At 40.0% G+C, this 20,000-nt stretch overlaps 3 protein-coding genes across 3 annotated transcripts in view; all 3 read left to right on the forward strand.

Annotated features, from left to right (window-relative positions):
* LOC140940623 (low-density lipoprotein receptor-related protein 6-like) overlaps nt 1-3,913 on the forward strand; it is a 10,752-nt gene extending 6,839 nt beyond the window's left edge. The window contains exons 6-8 of the mRNA XM_073389613.1: nt 1,716-2,112; nt 2,465-2,649; nt 3,287-3,913. Of these exons, the coding sequence (XP_073245714.1) occupies nt 1,716-2,112; nt 2,465-2,649; nt 3,287-3,522 (818 nt within the window). The 3' untranslated portion in view covers nt 3,523-3,913. The remainder of the gene's footprint in view (nt 1-1,715; nt 2,113-2,464; nt 2,650-3,286) is intronic.
* Nucleotides 1-20,000, forward strand: part of LOC140941648 (uncharacterized) — a 563,750-nt gene that overhangs the window by 419,079 nt on the left and 124,671 nt on the right. The gene's annotated exons all lie outside the window — the stretch shown is intronic.
* Nucleotides 13,351-17,946, forward strand: LOC140941645 (uncharacterized). Its single transcript, XM_073390665.1, has 4 exons — nt 13,351-13,429; nt 15,617-15,733; nt 16,860-16,996; nt 17,666-17,946. The coding sequence occupies exons 2-4, from the start codon at nt 15,637-15,639 to the stop codon at nt 17,759-17,761; spliced, it is 330 nt and encodes a 109-aa protein (XP_073246766.1). The 5' UTR covers nt 13,351-13,429; nt 15,617-15,636; the 3' UTR covers nt 17,762-17,946.

Here is a 20,000-nt window from a genome sequence, read left to right on the forward strand (position 1 = left end):
TGGTTTCGGTGCCGTTTAGCAGTTTTGTTTTATACATTGGTCACCTTGAGAGAAGTTTCCCGGAGAGCATAATGTAAAGCTCTGAGATGGAACAAAGTTATTACGATTCGCAGAATCTGCATCGTCCAATATCGTATTATATTCTCGTTTCATTTGGCTAAACGGATCAATCACCCTGATCCGGGCTGAGACAGAAAGGTACGATATTGTTCGCTTTTCTAAGGGGACCACTAAGTCTTTGGGCTCGGGAACAGGCTCTTAGGAGTCAACTGAATTAGGTGAGAGCAAAATTGCCAGTGAACTTTGACCCAGGCCAAGACTTAGTTTTTTTCTGGTGTGAAAACAAGGCTAAGGTTATCCGCCGACCGTGTGACTTTACATCCGGGAACTTGAATAAGACAAGTGTTAGAGAAAAGTTCAGAGGTGTTTATTTGCCAGTAGGCTGAGTTTTTCCGAGTTATTCGATGATATTTCGCTTATGGTGAACGTGAGAAGATTATGCGTGGTTGTGGATAGTCTTATCGGTACCGCGAAAGTGTGTGATTGTGGGATTTCCGCATGGTGTTGACAGGTATGTGATCGCGTGGTTGAACTGCGGTTTGGCCAAAATATTCTGTGCCAGCCATTAATACTGTTTCGTCGGTGTTTCGCTTAGCTGATTGTACCTTGTAAAAGCAACTCTCTACTTAGGAAAATTGGATCTAGGACTAGTTTCAGTGGGCTCTATTGGCATTGAACCATAGGCCGATTTTGGCAGATAAGAAGGTGATAATTTGTGCACTGTGTTTCATTCAGTTTGTTGTCTAGTCCATGCCAAATCCTGTTGTTTATCGGACCGCGAAGAAAGTTGTGTTTTGCTGGCTATTTAAGTTGTTATGTAAGCCTTAGCTAGGCACTCTTTCGCTACAGTTCACTCAACTTAAAATTTTCTAGACTGAAATGACACCGGTTTGAAACTTCCCGAAGTCACATTACTGAATAAATGTTCTAAAATTTGCGTCATTTTAAATTTGGACTCGTTGGAATGCTTCTGGGGACCAGTAACTTACTGCCCGGCGTCATATCAACGCTTTTAATCGGCCTTTGAACGAGTTTTCTTGTTTTAAATCGCCAACTAGTAGAATTAGTGGATATTTTTGCTAACCCGGTTTTCAATAAATACAGTACCACAAGTGAAGAGTAAAACAATATGTTTTTCGTCTCTCACCTATATTTCGGCCGTGAACGGCCTTCATCAGGGTGATATATATATATATATGTTTTTTGAGTGGTCATTTTTTCAGGGGCTGCTATTATCGGGGGGGGGGGGGGGGCGTTACTTTCGGGGTTTAATAGCAAGGTAAAAAATTAACGTTACTTTAGGGTAACCGTTATTTTCGGGAGAGAATTCTACGTTACCATCAACTGACGTGATACAACTCACTCATCTGAAACATACATGTAGGTTGTCAAAACGTCTGTCACTGTCAACAACTGTCCTGTTGAGGACTATGCAAACCCGGAAGATCATGCTCCACTTACTTTCAAAAATGGCTCCTGGGTTAAGACCTTTTACGTTAAAACTGACCTGACTTCCTTACACCTCACTACGCTATCTGTAAATTTATTTCATCCCAATTTTTCAAACTACGTCATGTAGAAATGAAATGAACGTTACTGTTATCCCTGTGATGGCAGGATCAAACTCGTACAATCGTTCTCGTATTTTTTTACAGCTCCTCGAGTCTTCATGCTCTTCAGCACCACAACTGACATTCGGAGAGTCCTATTCAACTCATTACCTAACCTAGAAGTCGTTTTACCTGTGCGTGGTCTGACGGATGTTCGTGCTATTGATTATGTCAATAGTCACCTCATCTACTGGATCGACAGTGCAGCGAAAGAAATAAGACGTGCTTTTCAAAATGGTAGCAATGCCAAGGCGATAGTCCTTGGAGAAGATTCGTCGCCTTACGATCTGGCTATTGACTCGTACGGACAACAGCTGTTCTGGACAGACAGTGTGAAAAACAGCATAAACGTTTATAGCTTAAGAAAAGGGGTGTCTATGGGTGTGGTCTTTCATGAGAGAGATGTGCATCCACGGTCTATTGTGCTTTATCCAGAGAAGGGGTGAGTGAATTCTTTTTAATGCTGTTTGATTTATTTTATTTTCATTGGTTGGTAATCCCCTTAGCAATGGGCTAGATTTGCTAGATTGCAGAATACCAGGCCCACTAAATTTCTAACTTAAAAAAAGCTGCTCCCGCAGTCCCACAGTCGTTCGATTTGTATAATAAATTCTGATATCGACTGCAGGACTGTGGGAGCACTCGTTTTACTTCGGCATAATACAACACGACTGCCGGACTGCGGGAGTAGTTTTTCAAGTGAGATATTTAGTGGGCGGGTATTCTGCAATCGCTATTTCTTTCCACATAAACCAATAAAAAAATTGATTCTAATCAGTTTTTACCCTTTTCAGACAAATGTTCTTTACCAATGAAAAACCGGAGAAGAAATCTATCGTGCGTGCAACAATGGCTGGTGCGCACAAGTTGACACTCTTCGGCGCGGCATCCCCAGGGGATTTGGCAGTGGACAAGGCGAGAAACAGACTTTACTGGACAGACACTACTATGAAAAGGATTGAGTATGCCGATCTCACAGGTACAGGTTCGCTCTTAAATGCATTATATGATTGCCACTCTTATGTACGTTGCATATTTTGTCAAACAAACAAACAAACAAACAAACAAAACAAAAACAAATTAGTCACTTAGATTAGAACCAGTGACAATAAACTAAGTATCCATTGGTTGGCAAGATTGAAACGTTTTAGTACAGAAACGTGTGAACTTTCTTGGTGTGGTCAAAAGCGAAGCAAGAAGAAAGAAAAATACACGTTTATTTTAAATATTTCAGAAGTGGTTTTCTTCTTTTTAAAAGGCCAAGTTTCTGTTGCTAGTGCTCTTTAAAAAAGGTTCTCTCCTTAGTCTCCTTGAACAACGTAGTCCGCGTTCAACTGCGAAAAAAAAAATTAACATGTTGACAAGGTCATTTTTTGGCTACCATTTTCTTAACGTGTTACATGAAAGTAGATCTTGATTAAAATATAAGGGCTTAGGGAACTGCACCCTCTTCCTCTTATTTTCAGCCCTCTTCTCTTGATGTCGATGAGAACTTCACGCGAGTTTAAAGTAAACGCCAACAACAACAGTTACAGTTAAAGAACTATACTAGTACTTGCATTGTGTCTTCAGTAATTAACACATGTAGCTCACAGTCGAATAAATATACCTTACAGGAATGAACCGGGCCACACTGATTGAGACAAATGTGTTACAGCCTGTTGGCTTAGCAGTCTATGGAAGTTATGTGTACTGGATAGATCGTGAGTCCCGCAATGTCATGAAAATCAGGGAGGGTGACGTTCGTGGCCGAAAGGTGCAAGCAGCTATTGATGATTTATCTGACATGACTGTCGTTGATACACTGAAAACATCAGATGTGAAAGTTCTTTCATTTTACACTTCTTCTTGATGGCAATTTTTTATAATTCAAGTGGTTATAAATAAGGATTGTATCGTAGTATTTGCTGGTCAGTATGTAGGGTGGCTTTGAGGGCTTACACGGCGTACAGGACGACGACAACGACGGCGTAAAGAAAAACTTAGGTTTGATAAGCCAAAGCGACCACTTTGCTCGGATCACTCCGTTTGGTGCATTTTTTACCGCCGTCTGTACAACTGGGCCGTTAGATTGCTACATGCAATGAGATGTAGGTATTTTGGGAATTAATCATACGATGCGAAGTATTCCTTTCCCTTTGCGAACTTTGTTGCGGCACCTAACAAACAAACGCTAGGAAAATACGCCAACATTTGGCTTGAGTGCGGTGTAAAGGTTGAACGACCGGAAATTCACGTTATTAGTGAGCGACGCACGTCAACCGGAAGCTAGCGGTCCTTTTTCATCTTTGGTCGGTGATCTGCCCAAATTTTTGGACAAATAGTCTCTATAATAGCAAAGGCACTTGGAAATAAAAGTTTGGTGGCGTCAAGGTGCTTTAAAATGAAAAAAGACCTCACTTGCGGTAGTCTGCTACACAGCCGTTTTGAGTGTCATCACGCAACGCTCCTCCCCACTAAGCGTTGCGTGACGACACTAAAAACGGCTGTAGCAGACTACACTTGCGGTTGACTTACGTCGCTCAAAAACGCCTTTGCTGAAGCTCCCTATCAATACCGTTTTCACTTCCGTCGCCGTCGTCCTTTTGAAGCTATCACGACAATACATTTGCTTGATTTATTCGCTTACGTTACAATAAACCGCTTGAGCGAATACTTTAAAACCAGTTTGGTTGCTTTAACAGGTCCAAAGGAAAATATTAATAAGTCACGTCATCGATTTTGCAGTACTGCATAATCCAAGAATTCCCCTTGTTGGGGCACGTGGGGGACGTTTCCTTGTTACAGTCAACACCCGATAACTCAAAACTTCAAGGGAAATCGAAAGGGGTTCGAGTTAGCGGGAGTTCGAAGCAAATAACCGGAAATAAGAAAATGGGATGGGGAATGAATGCAAGTAACATGCGCACTTCAAAACTTGATTTATACACAATGCTGGACACTGTATTTAAACTGGACTGACTAAATAGTAAAGACAAAGACCATATGGTTGTTAAAATAATTTCAACATTTCGGACTGCAGTACACTTGTGTTTTCGACTTGTCAGGCGTTAAAACATGGTTAAGTTATCGAGGGTAAATATCGAGGGTAAAACGTGGAATTTGACTCGGCATATTTATTCCTCGCGAAGCGCCGAGCCGCGAGGTTTGTAATCTCGTCGCGCGCGAAGCGCGCGTATATCACTCAAGCATCGCAAGGCCAGCGTGATTTCCCCTTGGCTATAAATCTATCGAGTTTGGTTGGTGTCCACCTTGACGTCATCCAGTAGTGACGTCAAAGTGCACTATGGGTTTCCAGGCAACCGATTTCCATCGACCACAAAGCTCTGGGGTTTCTTCTTGAGGACGGGTTTTTTCATCTGTGAATTATAACAATGTTTACGGTCGGTGAGTCACCACCCAATATCTCAGGTAAATAAAACAGAACAGCGAACTCGACAGCGGTGGATTCAACAAGTGGCTGGAAATCCTCGCTGGGAAAGATTTACAAACAAAACTCCGCAAGAGCGAGGACGTCGACTTTAAATTCAGCGCGAGTAACGGCACATCGAAGACAAACACTGTCAACTGGAGACAGAGGTTATGCAGCGACCACGAATATGTAAAGAGTTAGCAACAAAATACTACAGTTACACTGCAAAAGAAGCCGACGAAGAGAGGGAACACCGACTGCCGACGTTTCAGTATTCGGTCAATAGAATTCGCAAGGAGAGGCAAGTTTACAGTCAAAATTATCTTCTTCGATGCGCCGACATGAAGCAAGAATTACACCATCTGTAAAATCGACACGAGGAGTATCTTTGCAACGGACTGAGGACAGCCGATCATCCTTTTCACCGTTTTACAGTAAGCTTTATTTTACAATGAACAGTTTACAACACCGATAATGTGTGACATGTAGGGAAGCGTTACATTTTGTAAACAAAATCCTTACTGGGCAAAATTTTTCGTTTAAGCTTACAATTTTCATTCAATGTCTTTCACAAGTTAAATAAATGTATGTATAGCAGCCTTATACATAAACCCAGCTGTGTCTTTTAAGTCAGACATGACAAAAAATTGTTATTGCTGGCCCTCTGTAATTTTTGTTCCTATATTATTCGAAAATAACATAGTATTTCGGATATCCTCAGTATGTTAGTGTGTGACATGGTTGCCATGCCAGGAACGTTAATTCCTTTCGCTGTTAGGGAAAATTTAACAGGTCGCTCATAAAATTTCACTCTTTCAAAGAAGTCAGACAGAGGTGACATATTCACAGAAATGAAACATTTGTTCCATTGGCAGATGAAGATTGTTTCAAGAAATTAAACGACATGCAAGCAGATCTATATTTGTGTAGGGTTTTCCATAAGATCAATCCATCCTGCACTTAGCTTTACATTCACCAGAAATGTGTGTAATACAGGGAAAGTGTTCATTTGCCTCGTCTCAGTCTGGGAAATTAAAAATCTATGGCTCTGGCACCGTCTCAACAAGCTCATGCATGTTTAGAATTGAGACCAATAGAGAAACTGATCACCTTCAACATAACTTGTTTGTGGACATTTCATACAAATTCACTCTTGCATTGGGATTTGTTTCTTATGCATGTACACAAATAACTATGAACACTTGCCTAACTGGTGAAAAATTGGTACTTTTTACAAGGATTCAGTTCTTTAAGGTGAATGCCCACACATACAATAATCATAAATCATGATCACTTTAGTAATTCTCATGAACTGCATCCTTAATGACATTGCTACTTGTAATTTTCTATTTCAGTGATTATGTTTGCACTTTACTGTTACAAACAATAGTTGTCAAGTGTGATTATGTACCAAAAAAAGTGCAAACACTTTTACAGCTGTAGTTCGCTGAACAATAAATTTTTTGTCCAATTAGCAGCATTTAGTTGTTGTTTTCACTGTAGCATTATCTCCTTGAATTGCCATCCACTCACTTCTACTGACACATTTCACAAATAATTATTGCACTTAAGGGTGAGCTTTTATTAAGCAAATGCAACTGAATACTAGCCGGCAGTTAGAGTGGTTTTCGTTTGAGTGTCGTAAAACCAAAACCAAAGTAATTACTCTGGCCAATCACATAGGACACAGACAATACATTGAACCAATCAAAACTCGAAGTAATTACATGTGGCTGACGCAAAGCGCGGGAAAATGCATGCGAGCGCGTCACAATTGGCTTTGGTTTTACTTCTGATTGGATGAGAAGGTGGCGCGAATCTTTTAAGCCAATCGCATCCTGTAGAAAGTGCAAAACCAATTACTTTTCGACACTCAAATGAAAACCGCTCTATCCACTATCACCCCCCTTTCCTTTTGACCATAATTACACACATTTAGGAGGGTCAAATGGAGTGAACATGGGCGATGGTACCTATGCAGCATTCGCTAACAACAGCATTACATCTCAGAAAATCCTTTTTAAAGCCAGAGCACCAGGTTCAAATTTAATCCACAGGAGATTTTATCTCAGCTTCCAATATTAGATCCACCCTCCCCAGTTACATGATTTACTTCATTTCTCTCCTGTCCTCCCACCCCTTGTGGGCTCCCCCCCGAGCTTCGCGAGGTTCTGCGATACACGTATTTCTAGTTACTATTTAGTTTCGTACCACACGGCATGTGCGGGAACCCTCACATAAAATTGCCAACAAAAAGTTTGTTACAACATACGCTACAATTACAAACGCGCGCGCAGAATTTTAATCAAAAAACTATTGCGTGACAACGGGAGATATAAAGCTGCTTAGAAGGAATTTGCGCGCGTGCCTGTAGGAAGTTACAAGTTTGTTTCGCTTGTTTAAGCTTGCCAGATCGGGTCTGCAAATGATAAAATATTTTTCCCACATGCACAAATTACAGCGATTTGAAGCGGGATTCAAAGATTTGAAGCGAGGGTAAATTTATAGAGAAATTATCTGAAGGGAAACAAAAATTGCTTCGAATTAGTGGGAAATTCGAGTTTCCGAGGGTAAAATTGTAGTAAATGTATGAAGGAAATCCAGGGGAAATCGATTTTGGTTCGAGTTTGCGCAAGGTTCAAATTAGCTAGGCCTCGAGTTATCGGGAGTCGACTGCAGTTTTAGTCAATCATAGTGAGCCTAGCTACCTTACTGCTACTTACGCGGGTGGACAGTATTTGGCAGGGGTTTATTTGCGCGATTTCAAGAGGCAAATATGATATGATATATATAAGATTTAAGCGTCCTAAACTTTATTTAATTTTTGAAAAAGTTTAAACTTTTTAAAATATCCAGCTAAACTGGAAAAAGCAACGTGTAAAATGTTTTCAAATGAACGTTAATTCACTAATTACAACTAACGTCGATACACATCATTTATTTTTTTGCTATTACAAGTTGAAAGGTTTTTTCTATGACATTTGAGTTTTCTGCTTAAATTTCGCGATTTTTTTTACAATCGCGAAAGACGCGAAATGAAAGACCCAAGAAATTAAGTACCAATATTTCGTACATAAACTGGAACCTAGTTTTGGTGGTCGCGATGGACGGTGTAATGGTTGTTCCGTTTGGTTTTTGTAGTTCACCACCCTTGTTTCAAGAAGCCTTGTTCCCATATCTGCTCTGTTGGTGTACATGGGCATGCTCAGTGTTCTTGTCCCATGGATATGATTCTTGCTGAAAACAATACTACTTGCGGAGGTTAGTTGTCTTATCACTACTATGAGTGACAATTTAAGAAGTGAAATGATTTACAATAAAGAAAGGAGCACTATTAATTTTACTGTTTGTAACTAATTGAGCAGTGTTTTAGCACCTGCCTTTTAAGACAGTGAAAAGTTGCTGCCAAAATGTATGAAATTTATCAAGAAAATTATTCTTTAACAGCTCCGAAGACGTGTGATCCAGAGCAATTTACTTGTTCCAACGGACAATGCATCCCTCAAGGCTGGATCTGTGATGACAGCGAGGACTGCAACGATGGTTCCGACGAACAAAACTGCCGTAAGTCCCTTTACTAACGTTTTCTACCTGGAATGATTTTTTTGAATGTAGGAATACCTTCGGTTAAGCGGAGATCCGTGTGACCCTCTCTTATGCCCGGTTAATAGAGATGTCCTGACATTGCAATTTTGTCGTACAGAAAATGAGGGGGGGGAAACGTTTTGGAATTTCAGACCGTGTCCGCTAAATTAATTCGTTGTCTGTTTAATAAATGTTTAATCAATCAATCAGTCAATCAATCAATCAATCAATCAATCAATCAAACTTTATTTAACGAGGGTGACACGTAATACAGTCGACTCTCTCTTAACGGACACCTCTATAAGACGGACACCTTCCATAAAAAGGACACCTACAGTTGGTCCCTGCCTTTCTTTGATCCCTTTATTTGACTCTCTATAAGACGGACATCTCTCTAAGACGGACACTTACTGCCGGTCCCAATCTGTCCCCCAATCTGTCCGTCTTAGAGGGAGTTGACTGTAGTGGAAAAAAACACTAACAAACTTGTGGCCCTCACCTATGGGATAGATTACGGTTGTGTTTTCACTAGGCCGATTTACTAGCTAAACATTCATTATAAGGTTTTGTTTAGGGACGGACCATTAGAAAACTTAGTGGGGGGGGCGGGGGGGGGGGGGGGGGGGCGGGCGAAGTACAAAAAAATATTCGCTCAAGGGAAAATTAAATGAAGAAAAATTCATGGCCTAAAAAAATTCATACAAGGAATTTGATGGCGAAAAAAAAATGCTGCGGCTCAAAAATTCCCCACCCACCCATAACTTTTCTCATGGTCCGTCCCCTACAAACCGACTTTTACTAGTTGAACGTGACAACTGTTTACACTGTGAAATTTAACCCGTAATCTAAGCCGCTAACTCAGAGGATTCAAATAGCTGAAAGCGCGCCATAATCAAAAATGGCGGGGGACGAAGCGCTTGTAATGACTTCTCTTGTGATTATTCTCGCCTTTTTTTTGCAAAGGAGAAGGAGTTTTATTCAGCGAATGAGGCTTATGTCTCGCTGCTTGAATGGGGAGACGGATGAGGCATAAATGGTAGTGGAACTACTTTAAAAACTTGCGATGGGTTGTAATCAAGAGCCATAATGGGACAGAGACGGAAACGCCCAGTCTAGCCCTTGGGATATGTGAATTTCGCCAAACGTATTTTTAGACTAATTAAACGCTTAAATTAATCGGAAATTAGTTTCCCGAGAGGTCCGCAAACTTTTATTCAGCGCTGTCAAGTAATAATGGCGTCCCGCGTGGAGGTGCATTTCATAAACCAAAGTGATTTTGTAAACAAAGGAAATGGTTTTCTCTTGAAAGGCTGTCCCGATTGGGAGCTAGATTCCTCGATTTCGTTGGAAATGACTGATTTCCTAGATGATATATCAGTTTGTTTATTAGGAGGAATTGAAGTCCGCGGACAGCGATCCTGTTCATGAAATTTCAATTTCGGTACTGGAACCTCGGCAGGAAGAAATACACAACAGCAAAAGGCAAACAGAGGAGTGGCAATAATCGTTGCACAAAACAATCCAAGCGGCCAAACGTCAATTCCAGTACAGTGAAGCGACGTCGACGCGCGATTCGAACGAAAACGCTAAAATGCAAGCAAATCATACAGAAATCAAAACAGGAAGGCAGCAGAGGTGCTAACAAAAAAAGGACTAGAAAGTAAACTTCCCCCATGTGTCAGAACTTTGTATCAGAACAGCTCTAACAATAAGTCATGAAAAACTTTGAAACCAATCAAAAGCAATGGCTAATCGAAGAAATACTCGACGCTCAGAACGTTGTATCTAAAACTTGTTTCTTCCGTGGCAGAGGACGCAAACAAAACCCGCCAAGTTCATTTGACATTCGATGTTGTGGGCCCAGCGTGTCAAAACATTGTAGGAAACCATCACATTCGCGGACAAAAGAAAATCGCTCTTACTTATTCAGATCCAGGGGGCACTTTGGAGAAAATTAAACAACCTAAAACCTTATTTAGCTGCAACAAAGAGCGTTGATTTTAGATCAGAGGGCCAATCCTGCCGACCAGAAACAAAACCTACAGAAAATCAATATGTGTGTAATGACCTCTCAGTGTGAAACAAGCGGCAAAAATCACATTTGTTAAATCAAAACTTAGAACCCTCCAGAGCATAATCTACCCACCAGAAGGAAAAAACTTATTGGAACAAGCAGCATCATTTTAAGCATTTTAGTTAATTCTTTGACTTTCGTCTGTTTCTTTTCGTAATTAAGCGGACTTCTTCTCACGGCTTTCTCACGAGGGAAACAGAATTTTAGTCCTCTTCGGACAAATCATCGCTTTTGCTACGCTTGCGAGTAGGAACGCTAACTTCAATTTCTTGAACTGAAATGTGCTCATCAGGCTCATCTTAATATTGATGCCGAAATCTTGACGCCTGTAAATCTCACTCGAAAAGGGTCATCTTCAATATGCAACAGTCGATCGCCATCACAATATTCTGCTTTGTTTGCTTTAAGGCAGTCACGTGTGGACTTGATGATGTTTCAAACAATCGATTAAAATGAGCGGACGTCCTAGGAATTAGATTTCCTTTTAATTACAACCTCTGAAAATAACTTTAGTGAAATTCACATATCCCGGCCAACGCCCTAAGATTCCCTCTCTGTCCCATTATGGCTCTTGGTTGTAATGCGGTAAATGGTTCTGCACACGGGCGCTCTGAAAAAGATAAGGACCTGGCCGAGGAACTGGAGAATCCAAGGGGGTCAGTGGGATCGTAAATCGAAAAAAATGATTGTTGGAATCGTTTGCCATGTTGAAGTCGGCGTTGCTAAAACGAGGGTAAGGGTGAGGGAGAGGGAAGGGTAAGGGTGGGAGTGGAGGGTGAGGGTAAGGGTGAGGTTAGGGTGAGGGATTGCTATTATAAGAAAAAAAAAGGAAAATATAACAGCTTTGCAACAATCGAGTTATGGATGCATGCAGGAGTTTGCTAAGCACTCAAGAAGCTGGAGATGCTCTCGGCTACTCCTCGATATATTTCTTCGTCAGAGAATCTGTATGGTTATCAAAACTAAGCTCCTCATCAATTTCAAGTCCCAATAACTTAACGCTATCAACTTGCTCTAGTCGATTCCCATTTAACTCAATATTGAGCTGTTTTTCCTTGTGGTAAGCTTTGACTTCAAAATACTTTTACTGATAAGTATTGTCTAGGTCTTTAAAGAATTTAACGGTAATTGATAGTTGTGGCCCTGTCATCAACATTCGAGACCTCACGAGATAACGTATCTTCCAGTTCCTCGATACACTTATAGTCTACTGATCATATTAAAGTTGTATCTTCAGCAAATAGATTTACTTGAGTATTTATGTATAGGGGCTGGTCGTTAATAAAGATCACGAACAGAAGAGGTCCTAAGATAGAGCCTTAGTGTATGATGTGATGCTCCTTGTGGATGAGTGACTCTTAAATGTGACTTGCTGCAATTGCGATCGTTAAGATAACATCTGAACCAGGCTAAGGCACTGGGATCCAGCATATACACTTCGACCATATAAAATGTTTTTTTGTAGTCAACTGTTACAATTCCATTGACTCGATCACAGTCCAAATCAAATTGGAGGGAGTCAATTAAATTAGCAAGTGTAGTCTCTGTACTGAGGATTTTTCTGAACTCTGTTTGATTGATATAATTAAGGTCATTGTTGAACAGACAATTTGATAAACAATCGTACACATGCCGTTCTATCTCCTTGGAGAGCAATTACTCGTACATGTAATACGGAAATAGGGCGGTAGTTGTTTACATCACACAGTCGATCAGCCTTACGCAATGCAGTCACCCTGACGTTTTCCACAGTGATGGAAATTTAACTGGCGAGATCGGCTGTAATTCGCTGAAAACTAAAGTTGATATATTCGTCTAAACAGACGCAACCTTTGTTAGATTCTCAGAAGAAGGTTGAAATTAAATGACAAATCTCACTTTGGAATTTGATCCCTCAACAGCAAAATGCCCTAAAGACGAGGTAAGATGTGATGGAGGAAAATGCATCAATGTGACGAAGCTTTGCGACGGTAACACCGACTGCGAGGACGGCTGGGATGAGGAGCAGGACAATTGTCGTAAGACTGAAGCTTCAGAGTCATTGTCCCTTTAACTCTGACATAAGCACGTATATTCGCTAAAGCCTGTTCTCATTTCTCGTCCTTTAATTCTGACTGAAGAGAATTTCTTTACAATCAAGGCCTTTTGGTGACGTTTCCTTTATTCTGACAATCTTAGCAGTAATTATCACGGACGTCAAAATAACAACCCTAAAGTTTTTATTTTTTGTCTTTCATTGCTCTGACTCGATAACGCCATACTACCGGAGCCAAAACCTCTCACAACTCGTTGTGTCTGACAGAAGTATCCAATGGCTTAAGGTTATGGACAAAGCGCAATCATTCTTTCCAGAAGCACAATTTAAGCGAATTTGGTTTATTGAATTTTCCACATGTTCTTCTCTTCTTCTTCAGCACACGTCCCGGGGGAGTGCGAACTAGTGAGGGTTGGTGCGGAGGCTTAGTCCTTAGGTTTTTGTTTGACGATGAGCTGCTGGGTGTCTAAAACCTTTGCCATAATCAAGCAAAAGAAATTTCTTCACAGATATACTTTTCCGCTTTGCAGCAATCAAATGTGCGGATGATGAATTCCGGTGCGCGACGGTTTGCATTACAAAAGAGTGGGTCTGCGATAACCAGGATGATTGTGTTGACGGTGCTGATGAGAGAGGCTGTGACGTCATTACAGGTACGCATGTTCCCTTTACTCAGCAGCAATAATCTTTATGGAAATCAAAATGTTACAAATATAGACTGATTGCTTATAGCGAGGCTAATCGAGGCAAGTAGTTTGAGGACATATCACTAACAGACCATAATACGCCACTTCCACATTTCTCATAGTGCACCTTATTTGCCCCCCCAAAATTTTGCATAACCTTTGTTCTTCATTTCTCCTGGGCATCACAATCGTCCCAAGAGAAATTGAAATCAATGCTTATGCTAAATTTTGGGGGGCAAATAAGGTGCATTAATAATGGCAAATGTGGAAGTGGCGTATACACTTTTCCAATATTTTTCCAATCCCGGGTTAGTGTTGTATTGCGTATATTTTAAGTATAGTCGTAAACAGTCTATAAGAATGTTAGATGTCACGGTAATGTTATAGGAGTCATGCACTAAGGTAGAAGAAAGTTAAAGTAAAGCGAGGGCAAAGGGAAAATATTTTAAGAGATGGGTACGGGAAGGGCTTCATCGCTAATGAAATGTGTCACAATTCATCACGTGGAAAATTCTTTTTTGTTAAAGCAAAGTCTTATCTATATTAATTGTGTTTTGGCTGCCGGTACCCAGGCAGTAAGGCCGTAGGCATATATATTTATCTATGTCATAAAAGGAAAGTGATATGCCTCTGGCTTTACACTATTATAACTCCCATTTTTGACGCGAAATGAGTAACATGATATTTTCAACAAAGCTTACTATCAATGAATTAAGACCTCTGCATAGGTAAAATATTCCTTACGCTTTGATTTACTGAATGAATTCAGTTGACTTTGTCATAATCTAAACGGTTTTGTGAAGGTGGAAAACAGCAAAATAAATTTAATTCATATTAAGGGGTAGTTGGCAATTACTCTGTCACAGAAAATTAGTATTTCAGCATTTTACAATTGCGATTTAAGAAACATATTTAAATCTCTATCAGCATTCAAAAAATTGTATATGGTCAGCAAATAAAAGAAAATCCTACTTTATTTAATATAATATAATATAAATAAAAAACAACAAAGTTCTCAAAACCTAGGCCTGTGGAACACCACAAGAGGTTTTCTCTTAAAAAAAAAAAAAAAAAAAAGAGAGAGAGAGATATGGGAACCAACCAGGGTGGTTTGTGCTTCTGGCTAAGTTTAAAAAGAACTATTTATTGACAGATTTGGAAGAGAGACAACTTTTGCAGTAGAATATAGTAATTGACTACAGCGTATGCTTTTTCGACAAAACGCCAACTTAAAACTAGTCTCCCTCGCAGCCGTTATTTGGGTGTCACGCAACGCGTTGTGTGTTGTTGTCGGGGGGGGGGGCACTTTAGGAATTTCTGGGTGGGGATGTGCCGCTGGGACCCTGGAACCCTTGACGTATACCAGTGCTAGTTCAGCTGAATTTCGCTACCCTATACTAGAGTAAACTCCCAAAATCCCCCTATCCTAGAGTAGGTGTTTCCCCAGTCTAGATAAAATCGTCATCGTTATGGGCTCCTGTCGTCAACCAACTGATCAATTTCCTGAAAAATGATACCCTATTCTAGACACAAACGCTCTGATTTATATACCCTATCCTTGAGTAAACTACTTGAAAACCATACCCTTCATAGCGGCACATACCCATATAGCCCATATATGGCAGTACCCCCTCCCCCCCTCCGGGGTTGTTGTTTTGTTAGTTTTGAAATTGCTTTAATTGTTTTAGACGATCATACACTTTATTTTTTAAAAGATTCAGCTGCAAACTGAAAGACGAAAAATAGACTTATAATTAGTAGGATCGGTTTCGCATCATCATTAAAATCGGCATGTTTACGGCATGCTTGAATTTAGAGGCGAAGGATTTACTCTCCGCCGAAATGTGTTCACAATTTCTTCACTCGTGACGAATGTGTTGATGCTGCGAACGTCAGTAAGGACAGCATTTTCCCTTTTTTAGTGCTTCTTAACAAGTCCTTCGCTGTCTTGTACATAGAGACGCCGTTTGCTCTCAAAAATCCATGTCTTTTTTTAAGCTACAGTCACCTCTTTCTGGTCATACAGTGACATCGCACAGTTCTTGCTCGATTGTTTTAACTGATATTTAATTTTTATTTTTGTTAAGGTTCCCCAGAGTATTAGCCTTGAAAAATAGACGAAAAATCTCATTCGGCCATGCTATTCCTCAACAGAAAAATGCCTTGAAGGTGAGATGAGGTGTGATGGAGGAAAATGCATCAATGTGACGAAGCTTTGCGACGGTATATCCGATTGCGAGGACCTTTCGGATGAGGAGCAGGACAAATGCCGTAAGTCTGAAGCTTCACTATTAGTTATTGTCCCTTTAACCCCTAATATTAATTAAAATCAGCATGTATATTCTTTTAACTACTCTCAATAAACCCCCCTATAATTCTGAAAAGAGAATTTCTACAGCAATCAGAAAGGTGGAAAACTATCAAAATGTAGTGGTGGTGGTGGTGCTGCTGGAGGGAAAGCAAAAGAAATATGGAGAAGGAAAAAAGGAAAGAGGGAAAGTGAAAAATTGCTTTTCGTGGTAGAAAGAGCTACAAAGTTTGCCTTCATTTTCATTAAATATGCGCTATTGCGCGCTAAGAATCAGTGACCCTAGACACGAGTAGTCCCCATTTTTCCTCAGGAAAATCACCCCACGCGAGAAAGGCGAGACGCGGCGGTGAGAGTTTCCTCTCTCACCGCCACGCCTCGCCTTTCTTGCGTGGGTTGATTTTCACGTGCGCCCACGTTTCGATCTCTATGGGGACTTCTCGTACGCTGCAGCGACCCCGAACTATAGAAATTTGTTGGACAATGAAAACAGCGGGAAATAGGCTATTTGCACGATGGCGTCATCTTACTACTACGACCAGAATTCTTTTCGTTTTTCTTTTCATATTTAAATTTGGAAGCCCCAGTGAGGTTTAAATAACAAAAGCCCTAATTTGCACAAAAAAAGTAAAACCCTGAAGGATCCTGGTCAGAGTAGTAAAATGACGCCATCATGCAAATGGCCTATAGAACTTGCATAGTCTTAGTAAACCAAACAAAAAACCAAATCTTCCTCGACCTAGAAATGACTAGAAAACCAGTCTTATGGCCTAACCACATGACCTTATCTTAATGAGATTCCTCCGCATTTTATTCATGAGATAACGACAAAAAGCCATGACGTCATTGGCGTTAATGTATCCCCCTTTAAATTAATGAGATTCCCTCTCGAAAATAAGTATAACTCGGTCCCTTCTATACTATTGTTGTTTCAGGCCAAAAAAGACCAAACGTTGATTTAAAACGTTTTAGTAGAATCTATTTGCTTCTTATCCTTTATTTAATAATATTAAAAGCTTTAATGAATTTATTCTCAGCTTAAAACAAAATGTCGTAGAAAGTTCTTCAAAGTGGACTTTTTGTTTTCAGTGCCGACCAAAGTCAAGAAGACATCGAGCTCGGTCAATGTCGGTTTAGCTGTTGGATTATGTTTTGGTATCCTCATACTGATTACTTGCCTGATCGTAGGAAAGTTGTGGTATCGTAGGTCAAGACATGGTAAAAAGGTGAACCTTTACGTCGTTTACATGGATGTGTAACAAAACCAACAGCCAGCAAGCATTTAATTGTTTATTTGCTGCCATTTTGAAACTTTTACATCGATTTTTTTACATCGATGACAATAACTCGGAGCAATGCACTGTGAGAAACGCACAATGTCCTTCCAGAGTCGGTACGACAGTTATCGAAACAGTTCTTTCTAAACCGGTTTATCACTGTATTTGATGTTCATATGTATGTAATAGAATGCCAAAACTCGTGTGCTGATAAAAAAGAGACAACTATAAAATAAAAAAAGGAAAAAGTTTGCGGTTTCTTGCGAGACACGAACCAACTTTCCCTTAAAATCAGTTACTTGCGTTTTATCCATCATACGAAATCTAAACATCCCCCTTTGACAAAGGGAACGAACGTTTTCAAACAAGTTTAGCTTAAATGGCCGAGAGAGGGTATGATTTTGCTTTCACTTCAACGACTGTAGGGATTTTTTTAGTTCTTAGGTAATTTGCTTTGCTTAGTGGGAGCAAAAATATTTCGTCTTCTTGATCGGTCCGAGTCCTCCATGACCCTTGAAACTCGGATGGAGAGAGTAACAGTGCACTTGTCGATATAATCTTTATGATATTTGTTTGTTTGTTTATTTGTTTGTTTTTTTTCGTTTGCACCCAATGAAGGGAAACTATAGGAATATCACTGACGAAGTAATTGTAAACTTCCCAGCAGTTTCATTATTGGAAGGCGTTTCACGGAGCAAAACCACGACAGTTTGATAGTTGGGGACAGGAAGCGACGAAGTAGTATAAGTCGACTGATCTGGCAGGTAAAAGAGCATGTCCCATTCATACCGACTAGACATGTTTCATTTAATCAGGTTTAGGTTTCTACACAGGATTCAAATGAAATTCAACATGTTTAATTTGTAATGTGCACTAAATTTGCAATCAACTTAAGTTAGTAATCAGCTTTTGTGAAGAAAATAATTTTAAACCGTGTTTAACTAAACAGCTTTTAAACATGTTTAACCTTTGGTGTGAATGGGGAAACGTAAGCGAACTTTTGGTCCGCGGAGACCAAGGAAAAATTGACGCAGTTACTGGGTGCATTTTGCAATTTTGAAGGCCCTTAAAATACAAAAAGGGAAATTCTTGACAAGGTGATAAGATAAAGTACAAGTAATACGCATTGTAATCAGCCTTGTGTCTTTTTTTCTTATCTGCTGACTGGATCTTTGAATTCGTACCTCCTCGCTACTGAAATATCTCTATCCCTGGTCCATGTAATTATTTTCGTTTAAAAGCTCCAGCTCTCTCCCGCGTGTAACCCTAGCATTGTCGTCAAAACGGCTGTAGTTTTTTGTAAAAACGTTTTCAAATATCCAGTCAGGTTAGTCTTTGCATTATTCATCTACATTTTTCAATACTTTTATTTTTAATTTATTTTTGTTCCTGTTGTTGGGTATTATCCCCGAAAAACCCTCGGCTTTTTGGACGAAAATAACGGATGTATATATGTAAGGTATTGTTCAGTTTTATAACAATGATGACCTGATGTGGGTTAAGAGAAAAAGGTGACACTGAAATAAAAGCATAAGGGCTAGAATTAACATTTGTGAATACTATAACATTTGAATTGAAAAACTAATAGAAATAAGAATAAAATTAAGGTCAGGTTGCTGTTTGGTTCTTATGTTCTTATTATGGTTTAATAAAAATTGTAATGCATCAGTCTGGTAAGAAATTAAAAGCCATAATTATTGAGCCTGGATGTTTAAACGTTCTCCCGCCCATCCATCCCTCTGGATTTCCTTGTTGAGCCGGTAGGAAGATATCTTTCCCTTCCCTAAGAGGCTACGTATATGGCATGAAATGCGGGTAATGCGGCCGTCTTCTCAGGACCAAGGGCTTTCGCGATTGGCTGTAACTTTATCGATCGATGCCTTGCGCCCCTTTCAGTGACAAAGGACCATTACAAGGTTTTCGCCTTGATTCATCTGGACCAGCTACGTCTCTTTCGTATCTTTCTCTTGCTCTTTTTAACATACCTGAGTGCGTGGTATCTTGATAGCATTTGCTTTGCCATGAGCACTTTTTTGTCAATGTCTTTAAATGAAACGTCGTTCAAAACTGACCACAACTCTAACTTCGCATCTCCATATTTCGCACGTTCTTTGATTGCACTTAAAAGCTTTCCATGAGGACTGGGTTTTCAACAAGATTATCTTCCCTCGATCAGTCCGCGGCATAGCGGGAGATAGCGGGGATTCAATGCGAACAATGCCGGGATTTAACGCACATTATCATTCATTCAAAATATTTCCACAATTCTGATTGGCACACGCATAATTCACCATAACCAGTTACTGATGGCCAAACTTGGAAGAATTTAAATGTGTTTAACGAGGAAATGACGTCAAAAATGCAGCCTTCTACAGGTTAATGCACCGTTAACCGAGAAGACCTGGGGACGAGATTTAGTTGTTTTCGTTGTAAAAACTAAAACGGCGGACACTTCACTCGTTTCAAGAGTAAGAACTACAGCTGGAACTAGGCGAAATAACGGCTAAAAACATGGCAAAAACAGCAAGAAGACAACTCGGAGGGCGACATCTGCTATTTGGAGAATATTTGCGGAGCTGGACAAACCTAAACATAAACTATCGAAGATAAACTTAACATCGATGCAGGTAAGCTTGTTTTAGCTATGTTTTTAAACTAGGACTTATTTTGAATGAATAATAAAACGATTATCGAATTCGGCTTTCGTATCATATGAAGAATTATGGAGATCTCGGAGGGTGTTATCCGCCTCGGCCTACGGCCTCGACGGATAACACTCTCCTCGATCTCCATAATTCTTCATAAGATATTCAGCCTCATTCATTAATTCTGTTAATTGTTAAATTAACAAAATGTTCGCCCAGTTATCGGGGGAATTAACAAAATACTTGTTTTACCCATGTCATGAGCGGGGATTTAACAGTACTACGAATTTTCGGAAGCGGGGATAGAA

This window comes from Porites lutea, chromosome 6 (assembly GCF_958299795.1).
Source record: "Porites lutea chromosome 6, jaPorLute2.1, whole genome shotgun sequence".
NCBI lineage: Eukaryota > Metazoa > Cnidaria > Anthozoa > Scleractinia > Poritidae > Porites > Porites lutea.

Bases quoted from the DNA above. Each gene is read 5' to 3' on its own strand.
- LOC140941645 (XM_073390665.1), top strand. From the start codon at position 15,637: ATGAGGTGTGATGGAGGAAAATGCATCAATGTGACGAAGCTTTGCGAC. The intron at 15,734-16,859 runs GTAAGTCTGAAG...TTTTGTTTTCAG, and splicing joins TGAGGAGCAGGACAAATGCC to TGCCGACCAAAGTCAAGAAG. The intron at 16,997-17,665 runs GTGAACCTTTAC...CACCCAATGAAG, and splicing joins GGTCAAGACATGGTAAAAAG to GGAAACTATAGGAATATCAC.